The sequence below is a fragment of the Hyperoodon ampullatus genome (assembly GCF_949752795.1).
Source record: "Hyperoodon ampullatus genome assembly, chromosome: 6".
Lineage (NCBI taxonomy): Eukaryota > Metazoa > Chordata > Mammalia > Artiodactyla > Ziphiidae > Hyperoodon > Hyperoodon ampullatus.
The window spans coordinates 68109546-68133248 of NC_136919.1; the positions used below are offsets into that span (position 1 = coordinate 68109546).

At 34.4% G+C, this 23703-nt stretch overlaps 1 protein-coding gene across 10 annotated transcripts in view; it reads left to right on the plus strand.

The window, feature by feature from the left end:
- PTPRD (protein tyrosine phosphatase receptor type D) overlaps positions 1 to 23703 on the plus strand; it is a gene marked incomplete at both ends in the record, with an annotated part of 413617 nt that overhangs the window by 227618 nt on the left and 162296 nt on the right. For 7 of the 10 annotated variants that reach the window (XM_079706285.1, XM_079706286.1, XM_079706284.1 and 4 more), the window contains 3 exons: positions 2579 to 3160; positions 12827 to 12960; positions 15546 to 15690. In XM_079706285.1, the coding sequence (XP_079562411.1) occupies positions 2579 to 3160; positions 12827 to 12960; positions 15546 to 15690 (861 nt within the window). Of the gene's footprint in view, positions 1 to 2578; positions 3161 to 12826; positions 12961 to 15545; positions 15691 to 18894; positions 19201 to 20143; positions 20338 to 22807; positions 22835 to 23703 lie in introns of all 10 variants that reach the window. The other 3 variants (XM_079706279.1, XM_079706278.1, XM_079706280.1) reach the window with 1 other exon arrangement.

A 23703-nucleotide genomic window follows, 5' to 3' on the forward strand; every position in this document is an offset into this window, starting at 1 on the left:
GAAAAAAAAAAGAGAGAGTTGAAATCAACATGGTCTAGTAATAGATGCTTTAAACTTTTGATAGACCCTACCATTAAAAATCAAAATGCAAGTGTGATTATATTCTGTTTTAGCTCTCACCTCATGTAAGCGAAGTGCTCAACAAATACTCTTTTCTTGAAATAAGTATACTGACTATAACCGAGGTACTATATTCCATGGTTACTTTTGAATCAAAGGGGGTAAAAAATGAGTGTGTGAGGATACCAGTTGTTTTTATACAGTGTTTATAGAATTTTAGAAAACTTTCACAAAATGAGTCAGTCTGAGGGTGACTTTAGGTTCCTGCAAATGTCTGGAACTATTGCAAAACGAAACAAGTTGTCTTCCCCTTCTAGGAAGTGTGATCCTAAAAAAATGCAGCACACATTGTAATCGGTGTCATATTTTCGACCAAGTGCATATACCTAATGTATACCATATAAAATCAATAATGTGACATAAGACAAGGTACACAGCATTTTCAACATTTAGTCATTTAAAATAGTAATGTTTTATTGCATATTATTATGGTATTAGGCATAGTATTCTCCATTACAGATACAAAATTACAGATACAAAACCTGTACTGCATAATCAGTGTGACTTAGCGAAACTAAGAGTTTCTGTTAAATATCAGTAAACACATCTTTAATTAGCAATATTTCTACTTGCCTGAAGAATACAGAAAGACATCTAGGGGAAATTCAGATCATACACTTCCTAGAAAAATGCCAGGCCAGAATATTGAAACAAATGTCTTTCTATTATTATTTTCAGCAAAATCCCCAGGCCAAATATTATCATTCCATGGTTCTTAGAGTAATCTGCAAATACTGAATCGTCTTTCCCATACTAACCATCTCAGCTTTAAATATTTGAAGGTTTACTAAAGACCCTCAAGAATTCAAAAGCAGGAGTCACACTAAAATAATATTTTGTTCAGTTTCTTTGTTTTCCTGACTCTTGCTCCTTCCCTATACCCCCTCCACCACAAACATAAATAAATAAAACATAAGGGTGGATCTTGAAGGCAAAAAGTGAATTAAAACAAAAAGCACCTTAAAGAGAGAAAGAACTCATTTATTCAGGTAGTCAGTTCACAGTGCTTATTAAAAACCTACTCAGGACTAGACAGTGTTCTAGGTATTGGGGATATAGCACTAATTAAGTACAAGTTTGCTAATCTTGAAAAGTTACCATTGTAGGGAGTGTTGTATTTTTTGCCTTTAAGTTGACAAGGAAAAGAGGAGGACTATGGAGCTGATTATATGAGTGTTACCTTCTGAGTTTTCTCTAAAAATTCAGCTTGTGACACTCTCCTTTCTTCCTTAATATCAATACCTTTCAGAATCACTGTCCAGGTGAGGCCACCAGTGTTGATGGTTTGTATGCTTAAGTAGTAGCATTTTGAGTTGTGCCTTTCTGCTAAAAAGAATGAACAAGATTTCTAAAATATAGATTTAATTGCAAATGTTTGTCATGTAGCTGTAATCTGATATTACTGATGTTGGATATAGAATACATATTATGACAATAAAATAAAATACTTTAAAAAGCGATTTGTGGGCTTCCCTGGTGGCGCAGTGGTTGAGAGTCCGCCTGCCGATGCAGGGGACACGGGTTCGTGTCCCGGTCTGGGAAGATCCCACATGCCGCGGAGTGGCTGGGTCCGTGAGCCATGGCCGCTGAGCCTTGCGCGTCCGGAGCCTGTGCTCCGCAACGGGAGAGGCCACAACAGTGAGAGGCCCGCGTACCACAAAAAAAAAAAAAAAAAAAGTGATTTGTGAATAGACTTTAATTTAGCTCCTTCAGCATATTTTGAATATTAAGTAAAAAGCGTGAATTTGAAATGGATTGATTTGAAATTACTATTCTTTATTACCTTATAATTATTGGTCAGATTATTTATTAAAAAATATATAGTAATGTTACTTATGTCTTACATCTTGAAAACAAAGTGGATACTCTTCTTTTATAACAATTTAATACCATTTCATTTTATATCTAAAATTTTGGTTTTTTTCAATGTTTATTGGTATTTAGTTATATCATTTTGTTGAAGCAAGGGTCTCATGGGCCAAGCTTGTGGTTATAATAATTGTAATAATTGGAACTACTGTTTTCTGAGGGTGCCAGATACATATTAAGAGCATTACTGGATTAGCTCATTAATCTTCACCATAAACTCATGAAATACAGTTACCCAACTGTACAGTACAATTCCAGTAATACAATTTTGCCTATTTTTCACATGAGAAAACTAAAGCAAAGAGAAGTTAAGCAACACATCCAGGATCTCATAGCTAATAAGTGGTGGATTTGGATACAAGCCCAAAAATACAATGCCTATAATACACTTCTAGTAAACTGCGATTTGTCACCTAAGCATGTCTTACTGTACTTCCTGACCACTTAGAAAACTGTCCTTTGCTATGATTTCATCTAATTAAATCTTTACTAGGTACATACTTCTGTCATTCTAATAGCAGAGTTTATGGATTCTTGTGATTTCTTCAAAGTGATGGGTATTCACTGTCTTTCTTTTTCTCCCTGTAAGCCTTACCCAAACCTCCAGGAACTCCTGTCGTGACTGAGAGCACAGCTACAAGCATCACACTGACATGGGACTCTGGGAACCCTGAGCCTGTCTCTTACTACATCATTCAGCATAAACCTAAAAATTCTGAAGAACCTTACAAAGAAATTGATGGGGTGGCGACCACACGCTACAGTGTCGCTGGACTAAGTCCCTACTCGGATTATGAATTCAGGGTTGTTGCTGTCAATAACATCGGGCGAGGGCCTCCCAGTGAGCCCGTGCTAACACAGACCTCAGAGCAAGCACCGTCCAGTGCCCCCAGGGATGTCCAGGCGCGGATGTTGAGTTCAACCACCATTTTGGTACAGTGGAAGGAACCTGAAGAGCCAAATGGACAGATTCAAGGATACCGAGTTTATTATACAATGGATCCCACTCAGCATGTTAACAACTGGATGAAACACAATGTAGCTGACAGCCAAATCACTACTATTGGCAACTTAGTGCCCCAGAAGACGTATTCTGTCAAAGTCCTGGCTTTTACCTCAATTGGAGATGGTCCTCTTTCAAGTGACATACAAGTCATCACTCAGACAGGAGGTAAGTCTGGTCCTGGATGGGGAGTAGGGTAGAAGGGAGGAGCTGGTACTAAGAAATGGCAAGGCCAGAAACAAAGAACAAAATAGTATAAGTTTTCATTTTTGAGATTTAGAGTTTCTAAGTAAGGAGTTAGGCATATGGAAAGGAACAGGCATGGACACTGAAAGACTATAAATAATACAGTCCTTTTAAAAGGGGGCTGCATTTAGCATCCTTTCTTTTTTTTTAAATTGAAGTATGGTTGCTGTATAATATTACATGGGTTTCAAGTGTATAATATAGTGATACACAATTTTTAAAGGTTACGCTCCATTTATAGTTATTATAAAATATTGGCTATATTCCCCATGTTGTACAATATACCCTTGTAGCTTATTTTATACTTAGTAGTTTGTACCTCTTACTCTCGTACCCCTATATGTAGCATCCTTTCTTTTTAATTTGTACCCAAATGACTTGAAGACTTTCTGCAGGAGTTGGCTAAATGCATCCCCCATGCAGCATTTTGAGAATAGAAGAACTATGCTTCTTTGTATTAGCAACTCCGATAGAATAGTCCCAAAATTTATTTAATTTGTGAAGGAGTGGATGGTTCAAGATAGAGTTAAAAATAAAACCATTTGTCAGGGGACCTTGGATATTTAAATGGCTTATATTTGCCAGGAAGCAACTTGCTTAAAAATGAATATTCCCTTAATGTTCTTTTCTTTTTTTCTTTGTATGGCCTCAGGGATAAAGAAAGACAGTTACCAAGATCTAAGATCAAACTTTGGGGCCTTATTCAGCCATTTTCCTGGGTATTAGAGCAGATGCCAAACTATTTTATGAAGAAAAACTTGGCCTTTCCCGTAGTTTTATTTTCATAAGAGGATATCAGACTTCTCTGGTCTTGGGTTCAAAGTGATCAGTTTTGTCGTGGGATGGGAATAAACCATAGCAGCTCTCTTCTTACGTTTATTCTTGAATATCTGAGAGCTATTCATTTGACTCCTATTGTCTTGGTACCTCTTAAACTTGCATTAATCTGTGAGTGTTTTGGTGGCATGCCATTCATTTGTTCTGAGAATAAGAACCATGTTATTGGAGATGGTATCTATAATCTGTAGTCATAACTCATAGGTAATTCTGGGAATGAGTTAATGAATATTCTCAGGTGTCAGAACTAGATAAACTTATGTTTAACTACGGACTTGTTTTTATGTTGTGGGCTTCGTGAATCTTGTGGCTGAGGACGTTTACCTGTTTGCCTTGGCTACTAGGAATCTCAGAGCATGTTTACAGCTTGCCTGGCTTTATTTTATTTTCATACTGTTATTTGGTTCTTATTGGTTTGTTCATGGATTTATCACTTTTTTCTAATATCAAAAAAGCAACTGCAGAGTGTTTTATCATAATTATAGTGAAAATCATCCATATACCTTCCTTATTTGGCTTTTCCATTTCTTCTGTATTTATTTGTTATATTAATATGCATAAAAATATTGTAGATTAATTTTTCCATAAGTTTCTCATTGGAAAATGTAGAAGTCAGTGAATCTTGTTCTTTTTCTTGACTGAAAGTAGTCAACTGTTAAGAGATTATTTTTTTATTATATTATTTTAGCAGCTCCATAACCATTAAAGGATATAAGAAAGTATATAGGAAGAGTATATACCTATACTCTACTTTTAGGTTTTTGGATGTTTCAGCTTTGATATTTTAAAAATCCCTGACCTTGGAGTAACATAACCAGGGTTTGAATCCCAAATTACCATTTTTAGCTCCATATCCTTGGACAAGTCACTTCATCTCTCTGAACTTCAGTTTTCTCATCTAAAATAATAACCACCTTATAGAGTTTAGTGGTAGTGGTTTTTTTTCTAAGGCTGCCATACAAAATACCACTTACTGGGTGGCTTAAACAACAGGAATTTATCATCTTGCAGTTCTAGTGATTAGAAGTTCAAGAACAAAGTGTCAGCAGGATTGGTTCCTTCTGAGAGCTGTGAGGGAGATGCTGGGCCTCCCGCCTAGCTTTTGGTGGTTTGCTGGTAGTCTTGGCTGTTCCTTGGCTTGTGGGAGCATCACCCTGGTCTCTGCCTTCATGGTCCCATGGCATTCTCCGTAAGCGCTTGTCTCTTGCGTCCAAATTTCCCTTTTTTATAAGATACCAGTCATAATGGATTAGGGTCTAACCTAATGATATCATCTTGACTAATTACATCTGCAACAATCCTATTTCCAAATAAGGTCATTTTCTCAGATTCTTGGTGTTAGGAATTCAACATATGAATTTTTGTGGGACACGCTTCAACCCGTAACAAGGCTATCGATTAGATAATGGATAGAAATATTTTATAACTTCAGTAATATATAAATCATCATCATAATAATAACTGCCATATGCTGGAAACTCTGCTAATAGGTGTATTAATTCTTACTGCTCAATTAGGTAGATGTGGAATTATCTTATTTGCCAATGAGTAAATTGAGGATCGATGAAGGTAAAAAGATTCAGGAACTTCCTTTGGGTCATAGGTTCCATTCAGGAACTTCCTTTGGGTCATTAAGTGGACACTCTAGATACTTTTAAGCACCATTATCTTTTACATTAATAATTTGCTAATGTCTTATTTTTTGGTGCCTACTAGGTTTTAGTGCCCACTAGGTGCTCAATAAATGAATAGAGGCAGGAAACACAGGGTGTCATGTATTCATATCTCTATTCAAGAATTATATATGGGACTTCCCTGGTGGTGCAGTGGTTAAGAATCCACCTGCCAATGCAGGGGACGCAGGTTCGAGCCCTGGTCTGGGAAGATCCCACATGCTGCGGAGCAACTAAGCCCGTGCACCACAACTCCTGAGCCTGTGCTCTAGAGCCCGTGAGCCACAACTACCAAAGCCTGCATGCCTAGAGCCCTGCTCCGCAACAAGCGAAGCCACCGCAATGAGAAGCCCACTCACTGCAACGAAGAGTAGCCCCCGCTCGCCGCAACTAGAGAAAGCCCTCGTGCAGCAAAGAAGACCCAATGCAGCCAAAAATAAATAAATAAATTTATTTAAAAAAAAAAGAATTATATATGATTTACATCTGAAATACTTGAGGTGACTATTAGGTTATCCCAGTGCAGAAGTACATTAAGCCATTTAGATATTTAAAAAAAAAGAAAAAAAAGTTAATCTAAAAGAAGTAGAAGGAATACCTTTTTTATAGAAGGTTATCATACTCGGTCACTAAGCTTGGTTCTTAATTTTCTAACTACAAATTTAAACATACAAATCTGTAGTATTTCATAATATTATTTTCTTATGACAGAAGGATTTAGCCATCTAAGAAACCAAATAGTTACTGAAACTAAATTCAACCAAAACATAAGAATCCTTGAGAATCATGAGAATCCTTATATTCAGAACACGAAATGACAGTAATGCTTTCTGTCACAGTTTAATGAAAGATACAGAACTGATGTTTAAATAGATCATATTTTGTTTTTCTGTATTACCAGGGGACATAATGTAACATAAATCATAACTCAGTGAAGGTAACATTGTGACAGGAGCAACTGAGTTAATGTGATCCAGGGACTCCGGACCTAAAAAACAATCTAGATGAATGGATCACAGCTGCATTAAAATAGCTGTTCTCAATCTCTGTTTAACTTTTTTTACATTAAGATATTTCCAAGAACCTTCCATAATAGTTATAATTTTAATACCCATTGATTGAGAAGATATATAATGACATAATGACTTGTGCTTGCCGAGATCAATAGGCTAAGAAAACCTTCCAAAATGGCACAATGATTTGATCTGTTCTCTAGGCTTAATTAACAAAGGCCATTTGATGTTAATGGACACCTGCCAAATACAATGATGTTAGTTCTGATATAATTAATTCTGAGCTGCTCCTGACTAGCTAATTCATAGGATCACTGCTAGGCAAAGACATAAAACCATTATGAAATATTCTTTTAGTTAGGTTATATAAAATATAAGTTTATGATTCTTCTCACTACAATTTTATCTTTTCCAAACCTACAAAAATTTACTGATCAATAACATGCATGCACTTTTTAAATATTAATTTCATATACCCAGAGATACACATTTTTGTCTACTTTATCTAAAAGGTATACATTTCATTTTATTATCTTTAATTCCCTGACAATAATATTCCTATTTTTGTTTAAAATCAGACTCTGCAGAAACAGTATTTAGAAATAAAGTGAGTTTGAGAGGGACATTATTACTTTTGATCTTATCTAAGATTATTGTCACATGTATTGATATAAATGGAGGATTGATGTAAGTTTGTATATTTCTGGTAATACAGAAAGTCAAAATATGATCTATGTTATAGTCAGTAATATATCCCCTTAATTATGAATATTAGTACAGATGAAATTATTAAGTAATCTTTACATGGTTTTGAATATGAAAAGATCTTGGTTAAAATGATTATTTTCTAGAAATATTGGTTAATCTTCCAAGTTTTCCATAGCTTTAACTTCTGGCATTATAGTGACTTGCAACTAATTCACCTTGAAAATACGTGGACCATATGGCCATTGACAAGGGAAGTATTTATGTTGTGCTAGAAAAAAAGTCTCTGCTATGAAAAAACACATTCGGGAAGGATGTCTTATATAGTTTTCTCTTGTACGTAATTATAATAAGAACATAGGGTAACTATATTTTACAAAAGAAGTACAAATAAAATTCTGATAAGGAAATGTAATAAATTAACATCTTAAACCTAATGCACTAAAATAAATGTTGCTTTTTGTTCCTGCTAATTGGAGGCATTCTAAAGCTGTTAAATCCTAATGTGTGTCTTTTCCTGAACTTTCTTTAGAAAACATATCTAACCTCTAATTCTTCTATGCATTTAATAGATTCTTGGGGAAAGTACTGATTTATATGTACACACCTAAATAGTATGGGTCTTTGGAAGGAAAATAATTATACACATTTAATAAATAAATATTAATGAGTAACATCAACTTTAAACATTTTGAAGAAGCAAAATTGCTATAAAACTATGACATTTTAGAGACATTGTGCTTTAGGTTTCCAGTACTTTATAAACCATTTCATTACTATATATCAACAGGCCTATATAAGCAAACTAGAAAAGACTGATTTCCAATAGCAAAAATTATTAGCCCCATTTGAATTCTCTCTCTAAATAGCTTTAGCAGTGAGTAAAGGAGTGTTGGTTGTAAATACAACTGTAATAAAATTTTAACTTTTTCTTATTGACGTTTAATGACAGTTGAGAGTAAGATTTGTGCGGGTGCTTGTGTATTTAGTACTTATTTTGTCAATGATATATCTGCGGCACTTACAAATCAGACTCCTTGTTTGAATTTTGTTTTGTTTTGTTTTGTTTTACTACCACTATAATTCTGGCTGTTGCTTTTATTGTTGTTATTATCATTTGTCAATATGCTAGATACATTTTAAAATATGTACCTTACTAGAGCACTAGACATTTTAGTAATAATGTGTTTTTTAGTCTTTTTGTTAATGTTTCATATTTATATTACGGTGAGGTGAAATTGTTTTTTTAGCCATTTTATATGTGCTAACCCCTTTCTCTTCAGAGATATTCCCTAAAATTTAGTCTAATATTGATCTCTTCCAATATTATCAGAGTTCAGATGACATGCAGAGTTTCTTCTCGCTTCTTATTCATTCTCCATTCTCTGTGAGTTGCCTTCAGATATATGGAGTATACTAGTATTACTACTCAAATATTTTCCATTTCTCAATGGGGTTATAATCTTATTTTAGGGAATTGATAGCTCATATTTATACTTCCTTGTGGACATTAAATAAGCAATCAAGAAGAAGGGTATAACAATACCACTTTACCAAATATAAGGATTTCTTAAATATAATTTTAAAGAAAAGTTTGTGTTGCTACTTTTCTTTCCTCTTTCCACATCTAAATTCTGTTGGTTTATGGTCAACATTAGCACATCTTTTTTTTTAATGTAGATGATTGCACTAAGGTTTCTGGATGGGTTCTTTTTATTCTCCCGTGTGTTTTCCAGAATCTCAGAAATTTCTGTAAAATGTATCTTTGGTTAATTGATGAGGAAAATGCTACAGCACAGAAAAGCTCTTAAATAAAATATATATAGAAAAACATGAAGTAAGTGAAGATAAAAGAATGTCAGTAAGTTTGAGGTGTCAAGACTGTGAGAGCATTAAATATATATACATACAAATATCTATACCTATCTATCTATCTATCTATCTATCTATCTATAGAGGGGGGGAGTGAGAGGAAGAGAGTAAGGGAGGGAGGGAAGGAGGGAGAAGGGATATGGAGAAAACAAATATAAATGTTAATAGAACCTTTGTAGCCACAGTATTTGGTATAAAAATCTAACTGACAGATGATGAAGTATTCCCTGTGTCACCAAGTGGCACAGACAAAATAAATAGGACAGTTTGGAGTCCACTAACGTGTTTTCTTGTAAACATATATTATGATCATTAGGACTATTATGTTTGGGGAATGTATAAATAAATACATTAATTTCACAGCTTTTTTCTTTTCCTTTGAAGCCTCAGCTTCATTGTGGTTGTTTCAGTAATGACTAAATGTCCTGAGGAAGCAACATCTTTAGGTGAATCCACAATTCCCAAGGAAGTCTGAGTAGTGTCACCCTTAAGACATGTATGGGCATAGAGTCTGATATAATAAAAAGATCTTTTAAAGCCCTGGTCCTTATGCTGGATTTTGTCTGTAGACACATTTTACCTAATAGAGTGTTTTTCAGTTAATTTCAACTAATTCAATTTATTTCTGATTGTAAAAAATTAAAAGATTTTACCTAGAAGATTCATTATCAACTTCTGCTGAAAAATCAGAAGCTTGGGCAAGACTGGACCCACATTCCACAAGGCAGCTGTGTCCTGGCTCTGAGCATCACTAACTCCTTCTGGTGTCCCAGGCACTCCCCCGTTGACCCTGGGCCTGCATGGCCTCTGCACTCATCTAAGTCATCTGCCTGGCACCTCTAGGCATTGGTGTTTCGAACACAAGTTTAAAATCTATTAAATTCCCCTCCAGACCACTTCAAAAGAAGAAGATGTTGAAAGCAGAGGAGGAGAACCCTGTTTGTATTATTCAAAGACACTCACCATCCAGTCGTGTGGCCACTTCCTACTTAGTTTGTCCCAAAATAAAATGAACAGTACACCCTCTGAGGCTTTAATGTAGCTATCTCATTATTTAGAAGGAGAGGGCTCTGAATAGAACCAAACAGAATTAGAGAATTAAAGGAAGTGTGTGGTGCTAAACAAGGATGAAACATTGAGACCTACCAGGAATTTGTTTGAGACAAATTACAAGCAAAAAAGTAAACAGTTCAAGTAAGAAAAAGTTAATTAGATTCCCACAATGTTTTCAGTCACTGTCACTCAATTTATTATTAGCCTTAGCACGGAGGAAATACCAAACAAGCAATTATTATCCTGAGAGCAGCCGTTCAACACTGTCCACGTTTTTAATTCTTGACAGCACTTTATTTGGTTTGGTTTAAGTCAGAAGTTATCACAAGGTGTTCTTCTTTCCCAGACGTGTGGAAGTTGGGGAAAGAAAAAGGGAATAAAACTAGAGGAAAAAAAAGTGACTGCATACATATGCATAGGCGTGTGTGTTTTTAGGCTGAGAAAACTTTTCATGATCTGAATATTAGAATCCAATCATAATTTCCCCATCTGTCTGATCATTCTTGGCTTCCATGGTTGCTCCTGCCTGTGCTATTGGTATTTTCTTTTTAGAAGTAATGCATTTTCTATTTGTTTTGCTATTTGCCTGATTGTTTTTCTTATTTCCCTCTGTTCTACCTTCTCTTGCTCTTGATCTTTTATCTTCTTTTGTCTCTACCTCTCACCTCTCAGTCTGAGTGATTGTGTTAGGTCACCCACTGGGCAGGTACTTAAAAAAAAAAATAGATACTCAGTTCAGAAAGTACATTCCTGGAGGCATCAAATTAATGAGTATCTCAAGGTCTGTGATACGGAAGGAGAGAAAGGAAAATGAATGAAATTAGAAATATGAAGCACTGATTATTGGTGGCCTTAAGCATCAGTCCAAACATGAGTGTGTGCACGTGTACACACACACACACACACACACATATACACATACACAGATTCACAGGTTAACAGACCAGAGGAATGAAATGATGATTAAGGATTGATTCCAGAAACCATTGTAGACCCCTTTAGATTTTAATCTTTTTTTAAACAAAAGGCATTTTTTTTCATCATGCTACAGAGAGATGACTATAGAAAGAAAAGAAAGTAATGCGTTTTATATCTCCAAAGACCTTCTTTCTAGTGAAAATGATGCTTTAGGTATTGTTTAAGAAATTGATGTCATACAATTTATACAAGTTATATTATTTGTATGTTTTTGAATGTTCATGCTCATTTGCCAAAAATACTTTAGATGTTCTTTTCCCCTCTGGTGTGAAGTATTATTCTTGTTTTTTACAAATATACACGGAATTCTCATGTGAACTTGTGGGAATATGGACATATGTTCAGCTATGGCACTTTGAAACATGCCGCAATATCCGGGGTAATGATCAAAATATTTAATGGCCACTAAGGCATGGTCACCAACCAATTAGAGTAGACATTGGCTGAGAACAATTTAAGTAAGAGTAGCTGTGCCACTGATGCCCTGAAGTGCATTAGCCTTGTGTATAATGGATAGAGGACCTCGTGGGATTAGTTGCTAACTAGGAGGTTGGGGTTAGTAAAATTTATTCTAATTCAACATTTGGGTAAGATGCTTTCAACTGGATTGATGTCCCATTCTTGATTACATATGATATATAGCTCTTCCAGATTGTCTATTGCATGGATTACATGACTAATATGAGAATTATAGATGACCTCTGTTAAGTTCCTATATTTGTGATAATAAATGTATTCTATACACTTTTCAAGTTGTGTAGTAATTTAGCTCCATCTCACTAGGGACAATATTAAATTTATATCATGTCTAGTGTATTAACTCATATTAAAGTCATTTAGAGATTAGAAAGAATTGTTAGTTTTTTAAATTCTTTTTTTTTTTTTTTTTTACATCTTTTTAAAACATGGGTTGGTAAGAAAAAAATACTAATGATTCTGCTTGCCTGTAGGTATTGTTAATGGAGTAAAGGTGGGATTTTATAAACCTAATTTGAAATAATTTAAAAAGTAAACTGTAGCGTTAGAGAATAAGTTCCCACTCAGTTGTAAAAGAACAATAGCTTTTATGTATTTAACAATTGGTGTGATTTAGGCAATATTTATCCCAAGTGCTTTATATAAATCATCACATTTATTACTTACAAAGATATTATAAAGTAAATATTATTCTTAAAGTTGAATTCAGACACTGATATATTCTACATTTGCTAATTCCACATCTTGCCTAAATATTAAACCACTCATGGACAAGCACAGTATTTATAACATTGTTCTTGTCCCTTAAAGGAGGAAAAATGGGCTTTATATTGACAGGCTAACTTGGACAATGTAAGGAACCTAGCTCTCCATTAAGCTAATACGTGCAGACACTGAGTGAAAAGTTTAAACAGTTAATGAAAGAACTTCTGAATATTTCTGGTGATGGTGAGCTCACTCCTTTGCCTCCCTGATTTTAGTGCCAGGGCAGCCACTAAACTTCAAGGCAGAACCTGAATCCGAAACAAGTATTTTGCTCTCTTGGACGCCTCCACGTTCAGACACCATTGCCAACTATGAACTGGTCTACAAAGACGGGGAGCATGGAAAGGAGGTAGGACTGTGCTTTTCGCCTTGTCGTCATTCTCTACACCCAAGCACTGCTCTCATTTTGTGTACTTGCCCAAGTTCTGTTAAAAGGTCAGATATTTACAGAGGACCTTGGTGGAAAAGATTTATTCATCAAAAGAGAAGCTTGACCAAAAAAACAGAGAGAGTATTTGGAGACTTGCTGGGGTTAGGACAAAAGAAACAAAAAACAGCTATCGTCTGTATTGGAAATTTCTTTTTTTAATTCAGGTTTCTAAGTTACTTATGGAAGTATCTGCTTGTAAAAGAATATACTCCTTGAGATTTGGGGATTTCCTTTCTTTGTCTTCTGCATTAAAATGCTTAAGTCACTGTTAACACATGACTAAGTGAGCGTCAAGGCTTTGGGTAGATAATTTGTCTAAACTGGTTTCAGAGAAAGATGCCCGATAGCAAATGTTTGTTTGTATGCCAATAATTGTTTGATATGAATGTGAAAGTACATATATATATATATACATACATATATATATATATATATATAGTTTATGTTACACAAATAAAATAACAGACTGTGGAAGGCTAGAAATTGTTAATAGTTACTGAAAGAGAAATAAAAATCAAAATAACTAACACATACATTAACAGGCACTATAATAATGGTTTCACACATATTAAGTCAATCCTTATAGTAGTGCTATGAGTCAGCCTCTATTATTAATCTATTTCACATATTATAACAAAATGGAGACACGGAAAAAATTAAATAATTTGCCCAAAGCCTCATACTACTGAATGGTAGAGCTGGAATTTGAATCTAGACAATTTCCAGAATCTGTGTTCTTAACCATTAGGATATACTGGCCCTCGGGTATACTTTGAATAGATTATATAAATCAGTATTAGGATACATCTAATATTTTCAGAAAGGGATAGTAATGAATGTTTCTTTTGTTATCGTAAAACCCATTAAGTGGAACATTAGGACAAAAAAGTTGGTAAAACTATATGTGAAAACTCAACCCACCAAGCCATTTTGTTTTACCTCTTAGCATTCTTTATCTTAAAAATATCTTCACAAAGCAAAACACCCCCTAAGTTCTAAAAAAGAATACCTTTCTTAAACACTCACATACTGAATGAACTATTACCAATTAACTTGTGGCTCATCATTTTGAATGCTATAATACATTAATATGCTACTGTAAACTTCTATTTTATTACATCTCTTTGAAGTGAGCAGAATCTCCAAAGACCAGGTTCTAAAAGCAATGCTTTTAGATTTAGCTAACAAAGCTGATACAAATTAATCACTCAAAAAGTTCTGGAACTGAAGTGCTGATATAACGTAAAGTACTCGTGTTACAACTGTTGGTGTTTGTAATAAGACATAAATTAGCATTAAATTATTTTAAATACTTACCATTACCCAACTAAAAAACAAATAAAATAAAAACAGTTAAGAGAGTGGCAGTCCTTTGGAAACGCTATGGATACTTGACTATTGGCATACCTACTCTGCTTTACAATTGTTTATTTAGGAAATTCCTTTTTTCCTTGTTATTTGGTAAATCTAAAATTTCTGAAAATTTTGTATTTGCAAGCCAGAACACCCTAGGGGTGTTTTCTCTAGTTTTATTTCTGAATTGCCCTTGACTGATTTCTGTTTGTGTGAACAGCAAATGCTATTCGATAAAAAGCCTTATAAGATTATTGATGCCATTACTAGACTACATAATAGCATGCATTTTAAGGTTTACTACAGGCTCAAGTTCAGTCTGAGATTGACTACCCATAGACAGCTATATCTTTGCTAAAATGCAAAAGCAGATTTCAAGCATAAAAATAAGTTACAACATTCAAGTAAAAAAGCCTTATTTCAAAAGCCCTTTATGATGTTAACAGTTATAGAAGAGTATGTGATTTCTTTTTTCTAGCTGTAGGTTCTATATTCACAAAGAAAGGAAGTGTTAAAATTAATTTGAAATCAACCTAGGGTAACAGTATAGTTTCATATACATTATCCAGCTTTCTTCAGTAACTGACATCTGATTTTTATTCCCTCAGGCCTTGGCAATTTCAGATCTTTTTCGTAACAACCTCACCTGAACTGTATGCCGGTTTCCAATGTTACTTCCGGCCATATTTTATTTGCCCCTATTTACGTTGCAGATGGTCACGGGAGATGAGCTAGACATCTCTTCGAATGGAATGTTAGGGCATAAGCCATTGTCAGGGGCGGGGGTCAGTTTCCATTGTGGGCAGTGTCACTGCAACACACATGACTTAAAGGTTGAATGCATTCATGGGTGGTGGGCCTCTCACTCCCTCTTATCTGATGCATTTGGAAAACTGTGTCATCGTTAGATAGATCCCTGACTTCCTTTTTTCCAGTTGTCTTATTTGTTGTAGAAACTTGCCTTTTAAATTGGTATCTTCGTTATGTACTTCCCCTGGTAGAGTCCTTGATACTCACTGTTGATTCTGTTTGTGATATTTTGATGACATTATAACCCTGATTACAGAAATCTGATGTTCTGGGCAGTGTGATAAAAATATATGCACAAATCTTAACGAAGATGACCAAGGTCCCTTGTTACTTATCCACAGCAACGGATTACCATTGAGCCAGGGACATCTTACAGACTGCAAGGGCTGAGACCAAACAGCTTGTACTACTTCCGTCTGGCTGCACGCTCTCCCCAAGGCCTGGGTGCTTCCACAGCTGAAATATCAGCCAGAACCATGCAGTCAAGTAGGTGTCTCTCTTTGCTTACTTTCTGCCCTTTTCTTCACTAGGAGGCGTTGCCAGCTTTTATCCCCACCAACAACAAACCTGCTAATTAATATTTAATAGTTGGTAGTCTCTATACTAGCAAGTGTCCAATTTGGGGGATTAGAGCACCATGACCTTGGTTTTCAGACTGGGTCCAAATGACAGATCCCATTCTCCCACTTCCAAAATTGAAAGACATTCAGAGAAGTTAGGAAACCTACATGAGAAAAATGGTTAAAGGAGTTGGATCAGGCCCCATTTAATGAATTATAAAGCTGTAAGCAAAATTCAGATTGAGAATGCTGCAAAATAATCAGAGGAGGGCTTAGCAAACTAAAGAGACAGCAAAAGACCAAACTTTTATCTTTTTTAAGCACACAGGTTTTAACTTTGCTGATGACCAAGTCTTCATGTCACGTATTTTTTCCTAGTTTGTTGTTAACTTTGCAAGTAGTTCATGTGGAAATTTGGAACATTCACAGAAAATCTGTATTTGTACAAATTTAGGAACAATGGAATAATCACAAGTATATTTGCAATCCTAAATTGTATTTTGTTTCCTCAGGTTCAAATTCTTTTTGGGACTGTTACTCTAAAGCATAGTTGTGTTTATCACAATGGAGTTCATTGTGTCTAGGGAAGGTTGTTTTGCATAAAGTATTACATGGCAGGTTGTTTTTGATGGAAAGTTTGGTGGCTTATAATGCTGTTGTTTGCTCTTTATTAATAAGTTTCTATAATTAGTCTATTAACCATATACCTTGAATTGAACAGTTTTATGGACTTATTTCCTTAGATTTTAAAAATATTTTACATTTTATATGATTTTTAAATTTTTTATGTCATTTTATGTAGTGACATAGATATGTATAAAATGAATACATTGAATTTGATAAAGAGAATGCTCTATTGACCTGATTTTTAGACCTATCACCAAACATGAAATTTACATTTTTTTAGAAGATGAATTTCCTTTCATATAAGCAAGTCTTCCATCATTTCATTTTCTATAGATACTTGAAATCTTTCAGGGTTTTTGATGATAAAATTCATATTTTTCCTCAACACATGATTATTCATATGAAAAGCATTAGGATTCTGTTGCTTAATCCCTTACTGATTATAGCTTATTCCCATAAAATTTCCTTTTTTAAAACTGAAGCATGTAAATCAATGCAGTATTGTATGTCTCCTTTGAATTCCAGGCAGGCTAATAAGTAATACTGCAGAAGATAATTCTTAAAATCAGACACTTAATTAAAAGAAATGTGACATGCTTTAATATTATATTTTGCATGGTTTACAAACTTGACTGTTTTGCATACACACACATATATATTCATACATACATACTTACATACAAAGAGACAGAATGAACTTTTTATAGACACATCAAAAGCTTATCCACTCTTTATTAAGGTTTCAAGTGGTGTTACATATACTTTCACAGAATAGGAGGTCTGAAGGTAGGAATATAGTGAAAACCAAATCAGTTTTTTAAAAAGAATTACAAATGAGTCTTTGCTGTTACATGAACAACTCAATTTATTAAGAATGATAATGCATATAAAATAGTTTCATAATTTGAAATATAAGAACCTTTGGTCAGAATCAATAAAAATGTTGTTCTTGTGATTTTGCAAACCTTATACCAAATATATAAGGCTGTTTTACGAGGATTTCCTTTTTGTCTGTACAAGGATCTTTTCATTTTGATTGCCTGTAATGAAGAACACAAGACATGTAAATTAAGAAAGACTGATGATCGTCTAAATAATCAGATACACCTGACACTACATAATATTAAGGCTCAGAAAGTGTAAAGAAACACCCAAACTACATGTTCAAATACAAAAAATTAGAAATGATTTACTCCCTCTACCATATATATTACCTTATATCAAAAATATATATATATGCAAACATATATTCATATATCATCCCAATTCTTTGTTCTTCTTTAGGAATATATATTATTAACTTTAAAAATAATTTATGATAACAGTCACATTGCTCTTTATTGCTTTTTTTTTCAAATAGTGATATGTTTGATTTATTTGATGGAAAATAATTGCTCAGAAGGTGACTAGTTTATTTTAGAATGGGCAGGAAGAAAGTTTATCTTTTAACTCTTATGTAAATCCTACTTTATATGAATAATTATGTACAAAATGAAAAGAGCTATGAACAAAATGAAAGATAAGTCATATCTTTTCCAGATGGTTCTCAGGATTTTTTTTAAACAGTTCTTTTTAATGGCTATGTTATTGACATTTTGTAAGGGATAGATGATTTTTATTGATTTTACCAAAATTTGCTGGTGGGTTCTAATTCTTCACTAGCAATGGTGTCTCAAGAAGAGTTATAATTTTAAAAAAGCTGGAAGCTGACATAGGGTAAGTACAAGTTACAGTCAGAATCAACCAGCCTGACATTACCCTCGGGTAGGTAAATCCTGGACTATTCATTTTCATCCTTTATCGTTCTGCATGCTCACTGTACATGGGCTATGATCAGTGTTAGGTTAACACTTGTCGTTAAAACTGGTCAGAAGACTCCATTTTTCACATAGTCAGAGGGAACCCTTTTGTGTTTGTTGGGCTTTTATTTATCTCCCTTTTTAAAAAAATGGAATTGGTGGAAGGGCATCCAAAAGTCATTGCCTCTTTTCACACTTAAGAACCTTTTCAGAAATGAATACTATGTAGGAATTGCCCTCATTTTAGAATGCAGTAGTGAAAGCTTGAAATGGCATCTCTTAAACATCATCAGACTCTCATGTAATAAATTTTGTACTGTTTGCAGCTTTTTTGAAGTTCGATAGTCTGTATAATAGGGCTGGGGAATACTGAGGGATTGTTTTAGAAGAAGAATTTAAATTGCAGGTAGGTAATTTTATTTGAGGCTCTGTTATCTTAAGGTTTCATTTTCACATATTCCCCCCACCCATTATTTAACAATTATTTTTGGTCATTTATTCATTTTTTGGTTTATTCATATTACTAAGCCAAGGTACATAAGTTTATCTTTAAAAATTTACTTTAAGTTTCAAAGCCTTATTTTTGTTTTGTTGCCCTATTGTTCATTTATTTATTTTTGCCTTTTCTTTTGTTTTATCATTTTTTTTTCCAACCACTCCTGTCCTTTCACTCAAACCCTCCTTTAACTCACTACCAAACTAAGAGCCGTCAGCTCCTCCTCAAGACATTAGTTGCGCCAGCCCAAGTTCCACTAGTATTTTGGTAAGTTGGCAACCTCCACCAGTGGAAAAACAGAATGGCATTATTACTGAATACTCCATCAAGTATACCGCAGTGGATGGAGAAGATGACAAACCTCATGAGATTTTGGGAATTCCTTCGGACACTACCAAATACCTTTTGGAACAGCTGGAAAAATGGACTGAGTACCGGATCACTGTGACAGCCCACACAGATGTCGGCCCTGGCCCTGAGAGCTTGTCCGTGTTGATTCGAACCGATGAAGATGGTATGTTGCCTCTGCTACGTCAGTTTGCACCCTTCTGCCACAGTCTTGGTCTGCTGTCTTTTGATAGGCTAACAGTAATGCATTTTTCTCTGCTCATCTTTTTTACCCAGCATCGCTGTAACTTCAGTGGTTTTTGCCAGAGACCTATCTTTGCTATGGCCTGGGCATTTTTTTTTTAACTTTTTAAATCTCAACACAGTAATTTGCTTCCTTTTAAAAGAACAGTTTGCTCCTATGACCTTGCAATCCAGGCCCTTCTCTGTACCTCCATCTAAAGTCTTCTGCATATTTCTTGGTTTTTGTAGTCACTTCTTTTACATTTTGAAGTTAACTTTTCAAAAGTGCCTTCTTATCTTCTTGTTGCCTTTTTGTCTTGCACATTTCAGAGACACTGATGCTCGACATTCAATTTTTGGCATCTGTTGTATGGAATACCTTTGATATGAGAAAAAAAAGAGAAGAAAATCCATATAATCAAGAATCTTTTTTATTCTGCTAAAAAGAAAACTTGAAAACACACACACACACACACACACACACACACACACACACACAACAATCAACAACCAGTTTTTGTTATTATTTCAATGCTATACTTCTTTGTGCTTTAATGCTTTGAACCTCAAAGCATCTTCCTTGGCTTTTGTACATTTTTTACATGTTTTTCTATTTCTCTGATACTCTTTTTTTCTTCCATTTTTTTTTTTTTTTTTTTTGGCATCGGTCATGTTTTTTGATCTTTTCTTAAAAGGTAGAGCAGATTGGTTGAGCATTTTCCTTGGTTGAAAATGTTTGTATTCCACAAAGGAAACATAGTGGGTCTGCCTTCTTCTTGTTTTTCTTTTCTTTTTTTTTTTTTTTTTTTGAACCTAAGTAAAGAAAATGCTCTGACTGGGTGGGACAAGTGCCTATAATTTTCTTTTATCCAATGATGTTGTTCCAGTTCCTAGTGGTCCTCCTCGCAAAGTCGAGGTAGAGGCTGTCAACTCAACATCTGTTAAAGTCTCATGGCGCTCACCTGTGCCCAATAAACAGCATGGCCAGATAAGAGGATACCAGGTGCATTATGTGAGGATGGAAAATGGTGAACCCAAGGGCCAGCCCATGCTGAAGGATGTCATGCTGGCTGATGCACAGGTAAGCCTCTGAAATTGCATATGTATATTTTTATAGGATACATTTATTTTAGTCTGTACCTTAAAATGGACCCCATTTTAATTTTTTTGGCATGTTAAAACTCCTATACAAAATTCTAGCTTTTTAAAAAAATTGAATTACAGTTGACTTACAATGTGTTAATTTCTGCTGTACAGCGAAGTGGTTAGTAATACATATATATACATTCATTTTTTATATTCTTTTCAATTATGGTTTATGACAAGATATTGAATATAGTTCTCTGTGCTATACAGTAGGACCTTGTTGTTTATCCATTCTCTGTATAATGGTTTGCATCTGCTAATCCCAAACTCCCACTCTATCTTTCCCCACTCTGCCTCCCCCTTGGCAACTACAAGTGTATTCTCTATGTCTGTAGTCTGTTTCGTAGATAAGTTCACAAAATTCTAGCTTTCAAAACACATGATCCATATTTACCTTCTCAATCAGAGTTGACTTCAAGTGAGGAAGTGAATTGAAATGACACATCTGATTAAAAACATGTAACTGTTTTCTTAAAATACAGATGTACGGCTCTACAGCTATATCTGAGTTTGCCTTTCTGACTTCAAAAAAATTGCTTGACTTAATTAAATCAAAGGAAAGAATTTCAAATAGCAATTTTGCCAATAAATCTACTTTCTGCTGTGCTAAAAGTATTTGGAACTAAGTTGATCTAATTTCTAAATGTATGATTTCTGCCACTGAAGAATAGACATTCTTATTCAGGGAAAGGTATCCAGATAGTATTTTATTTAGTATTTCTTTGCCAAATTACATATCTAATGAAAATAATTGTTTCATTTCCCAGAAAAATGAAGATAATGACAATGATAAAAATTAGAGTTTCTTAGGGTATTGATGAGATCCCCTATGCTGAGCCAAATTAAGAAAACTATTAAGAGTAGTTGAGAATGTGAGAAATTCTGTCAACCCTAAGGCAGTGATTTACAACCATGTAGTCACAATTTGGTTTTGTAATATGTTGTTTAAAACAGACATTAATTTTTTTTCAGTTTTTAAAAATAAATTAGAAGTGATTCAAAGACAGTACCATAATAAATCTACCTATACATATTTTTCTGAAAGGGAGAGGAAGATTTCAGTTAAGAACTGCCCTACTGGAGATTATACATAACCCATGGACTAGCTTACCTATGCTTGTTCCAATAGCGATGATGTATTAGGAATAGGGGAGTGCTTTGCTTATCCAGCAAATTGGTAGCCGGGCATGGAAATGGATGGGATTAGTGAAAATTTGAAGCTATTTCAATTGAAAATTCCTTCCTTTGTATGAAAGTGGGGAAGATTATGAACAAAGTTGAAAACTGCTGTGCCAGATTGCCAAATTTTGCCTTCTTTTCTCTGTGAAGATAACAGGGCTATAAAGGACCCTGTTTTTTGACCCCAATGTCTTTACTTTGTATTTACTCCAAAGTCTTAATATAATCAACTCACAAAGGTACTTACGTTTGCTTCAGTTTTGAAACATTCTAACTAAAGGAGTCTGGCTTAGTGACTAATTTATCTTCCTCAAATCCAGTTGTATGGTTTTGGTTTGAAGGCCATGTCTATAAATTTAGTTGGAAATTCATAGTGTCCCTTAAGAATCTGGAAAAGGACCATTGGCTTGCTTATTTGTAAATATTTATTTTGTACTGCCCATAAAATAGAAAGTTCTTATAGTATAAAATTAATAAGGCCCTAACTGCTTATGTTTTATTTGGTGCATCTGCAATTATGAGAAATAAAATGATACGACCATCATGCTTTGATGTCCTTCTTCAGTTCATAGATAATCTTACATTATAGAACTGTAGTTCTGTTGCTGTTTTCATTGGGAATATGGTAGTTAGTGAAATTATATGATACAAAATGCCTTAAATATCAACTCAATCTTTTTTTTTTCTCCTCTTCTACTTTGGCTTTTCTTTATTATTTTGCTGATTTTCTTTGTGGTGTTGTTTTGGTTTTTGGTTTGTTTGGCTTTTGCTCATTTCATGTTCTCTTTAACTATTCATTGAATTTTTTTTACATCTTACAACACTGAGACTGTACATTTTCAATATTAATGAAAGATGTTAATCTAAATAGTGACTTGAATTGTGTAACCTAGATAGAAATCAAAATAAATGTCACAATGTAGTGTGCATCAGCTTTTTGCTATGCCTTATTGATTCATTCCAATGAACCATTCATTAAAAAAATTAGCCAGTTTTAGTGATAACAACATAGAACATATTTACTTTTAACTTCTCAATTAGGAATGAAGGTGGTAGCATAACACACATATACTCTTCGGAATTTTATTGTACACACCTCTTCAGTTGCTGATTTCTTCTATTTTTTTAATCTAAGGAGGGCACCATTGCCTTTATCAGGCTACAAATTTCTCTTCATTTCTTTTTATTTTGTTTCCCTCCTCCCCAACCTTCTTAATCTCAATCAGTGGGAATTTGATGATACTACTGAACATGTGAGTAATTTTTGGCTGCTTTTTCAAAACAGATTATAAATGGTTGTTTTTTCTTATACCCCTCTTTCATTTATTTGTACTATGTCATCACAATTTGCTTGGATGCATGAACTAACAAATTATTTTTTAAAGTACTTCCACTATGTGGTACACTTTTCATTTTGGTTTTTGTTTTGTGAAATTGCTGTGATGCTATTGATTGCATAAGAAATATCATGAGTTCATGTTGTTTTGGTGGCTGCTACTAACTCTGCCTTGTGACACAGTTAGAGGAGGCATGCTTTAAGTGGAGGTATCACAGACGAGAGATGTTAAATAAGTTTGTTCTGGGCTGCTCATAAATCCTGCTCCAGAGTTATATATTCAGTGCATGACATGACCTAGATATGGCACTAATTAACTCTATCTAGAAATGGCAATTCTCTGTTGTACCCATAAAAATTTGAGTGAAATTGCATGAGTCATGCCAAGAAGCAGAAAGTATCTTACTGAGTGAAGATTTTTTTTAAAAATATTTTAGTGAATGGACTGTGTTTTTTATTGAGAGTTTATTATGTATAAGGTACTGTGGAGGACACAAGATATGACACCTGCCTTCTAAGTGCTTACAGTCCAGGTGCCTAGGAAGGATATAAAGTTCAGAAAAGTTCCATAAAATACAAAAGCGATGACCTCAAGCAATGTATAATTAATTAATATTTGAATGGCAATATCAGTAAGAGCTGTGAGTTCAGAGACAGTGGACCAGGATGGTAGAAGTCTGAAACTTATTTGAGAACTTAACTGATGAGTAGGGATTGAAGAAGTAAAAGTGTCTGTGTATGTTGGTGAGTTGGAGGTGGGAATGTACTTTTAAAGGTCAGCACAGC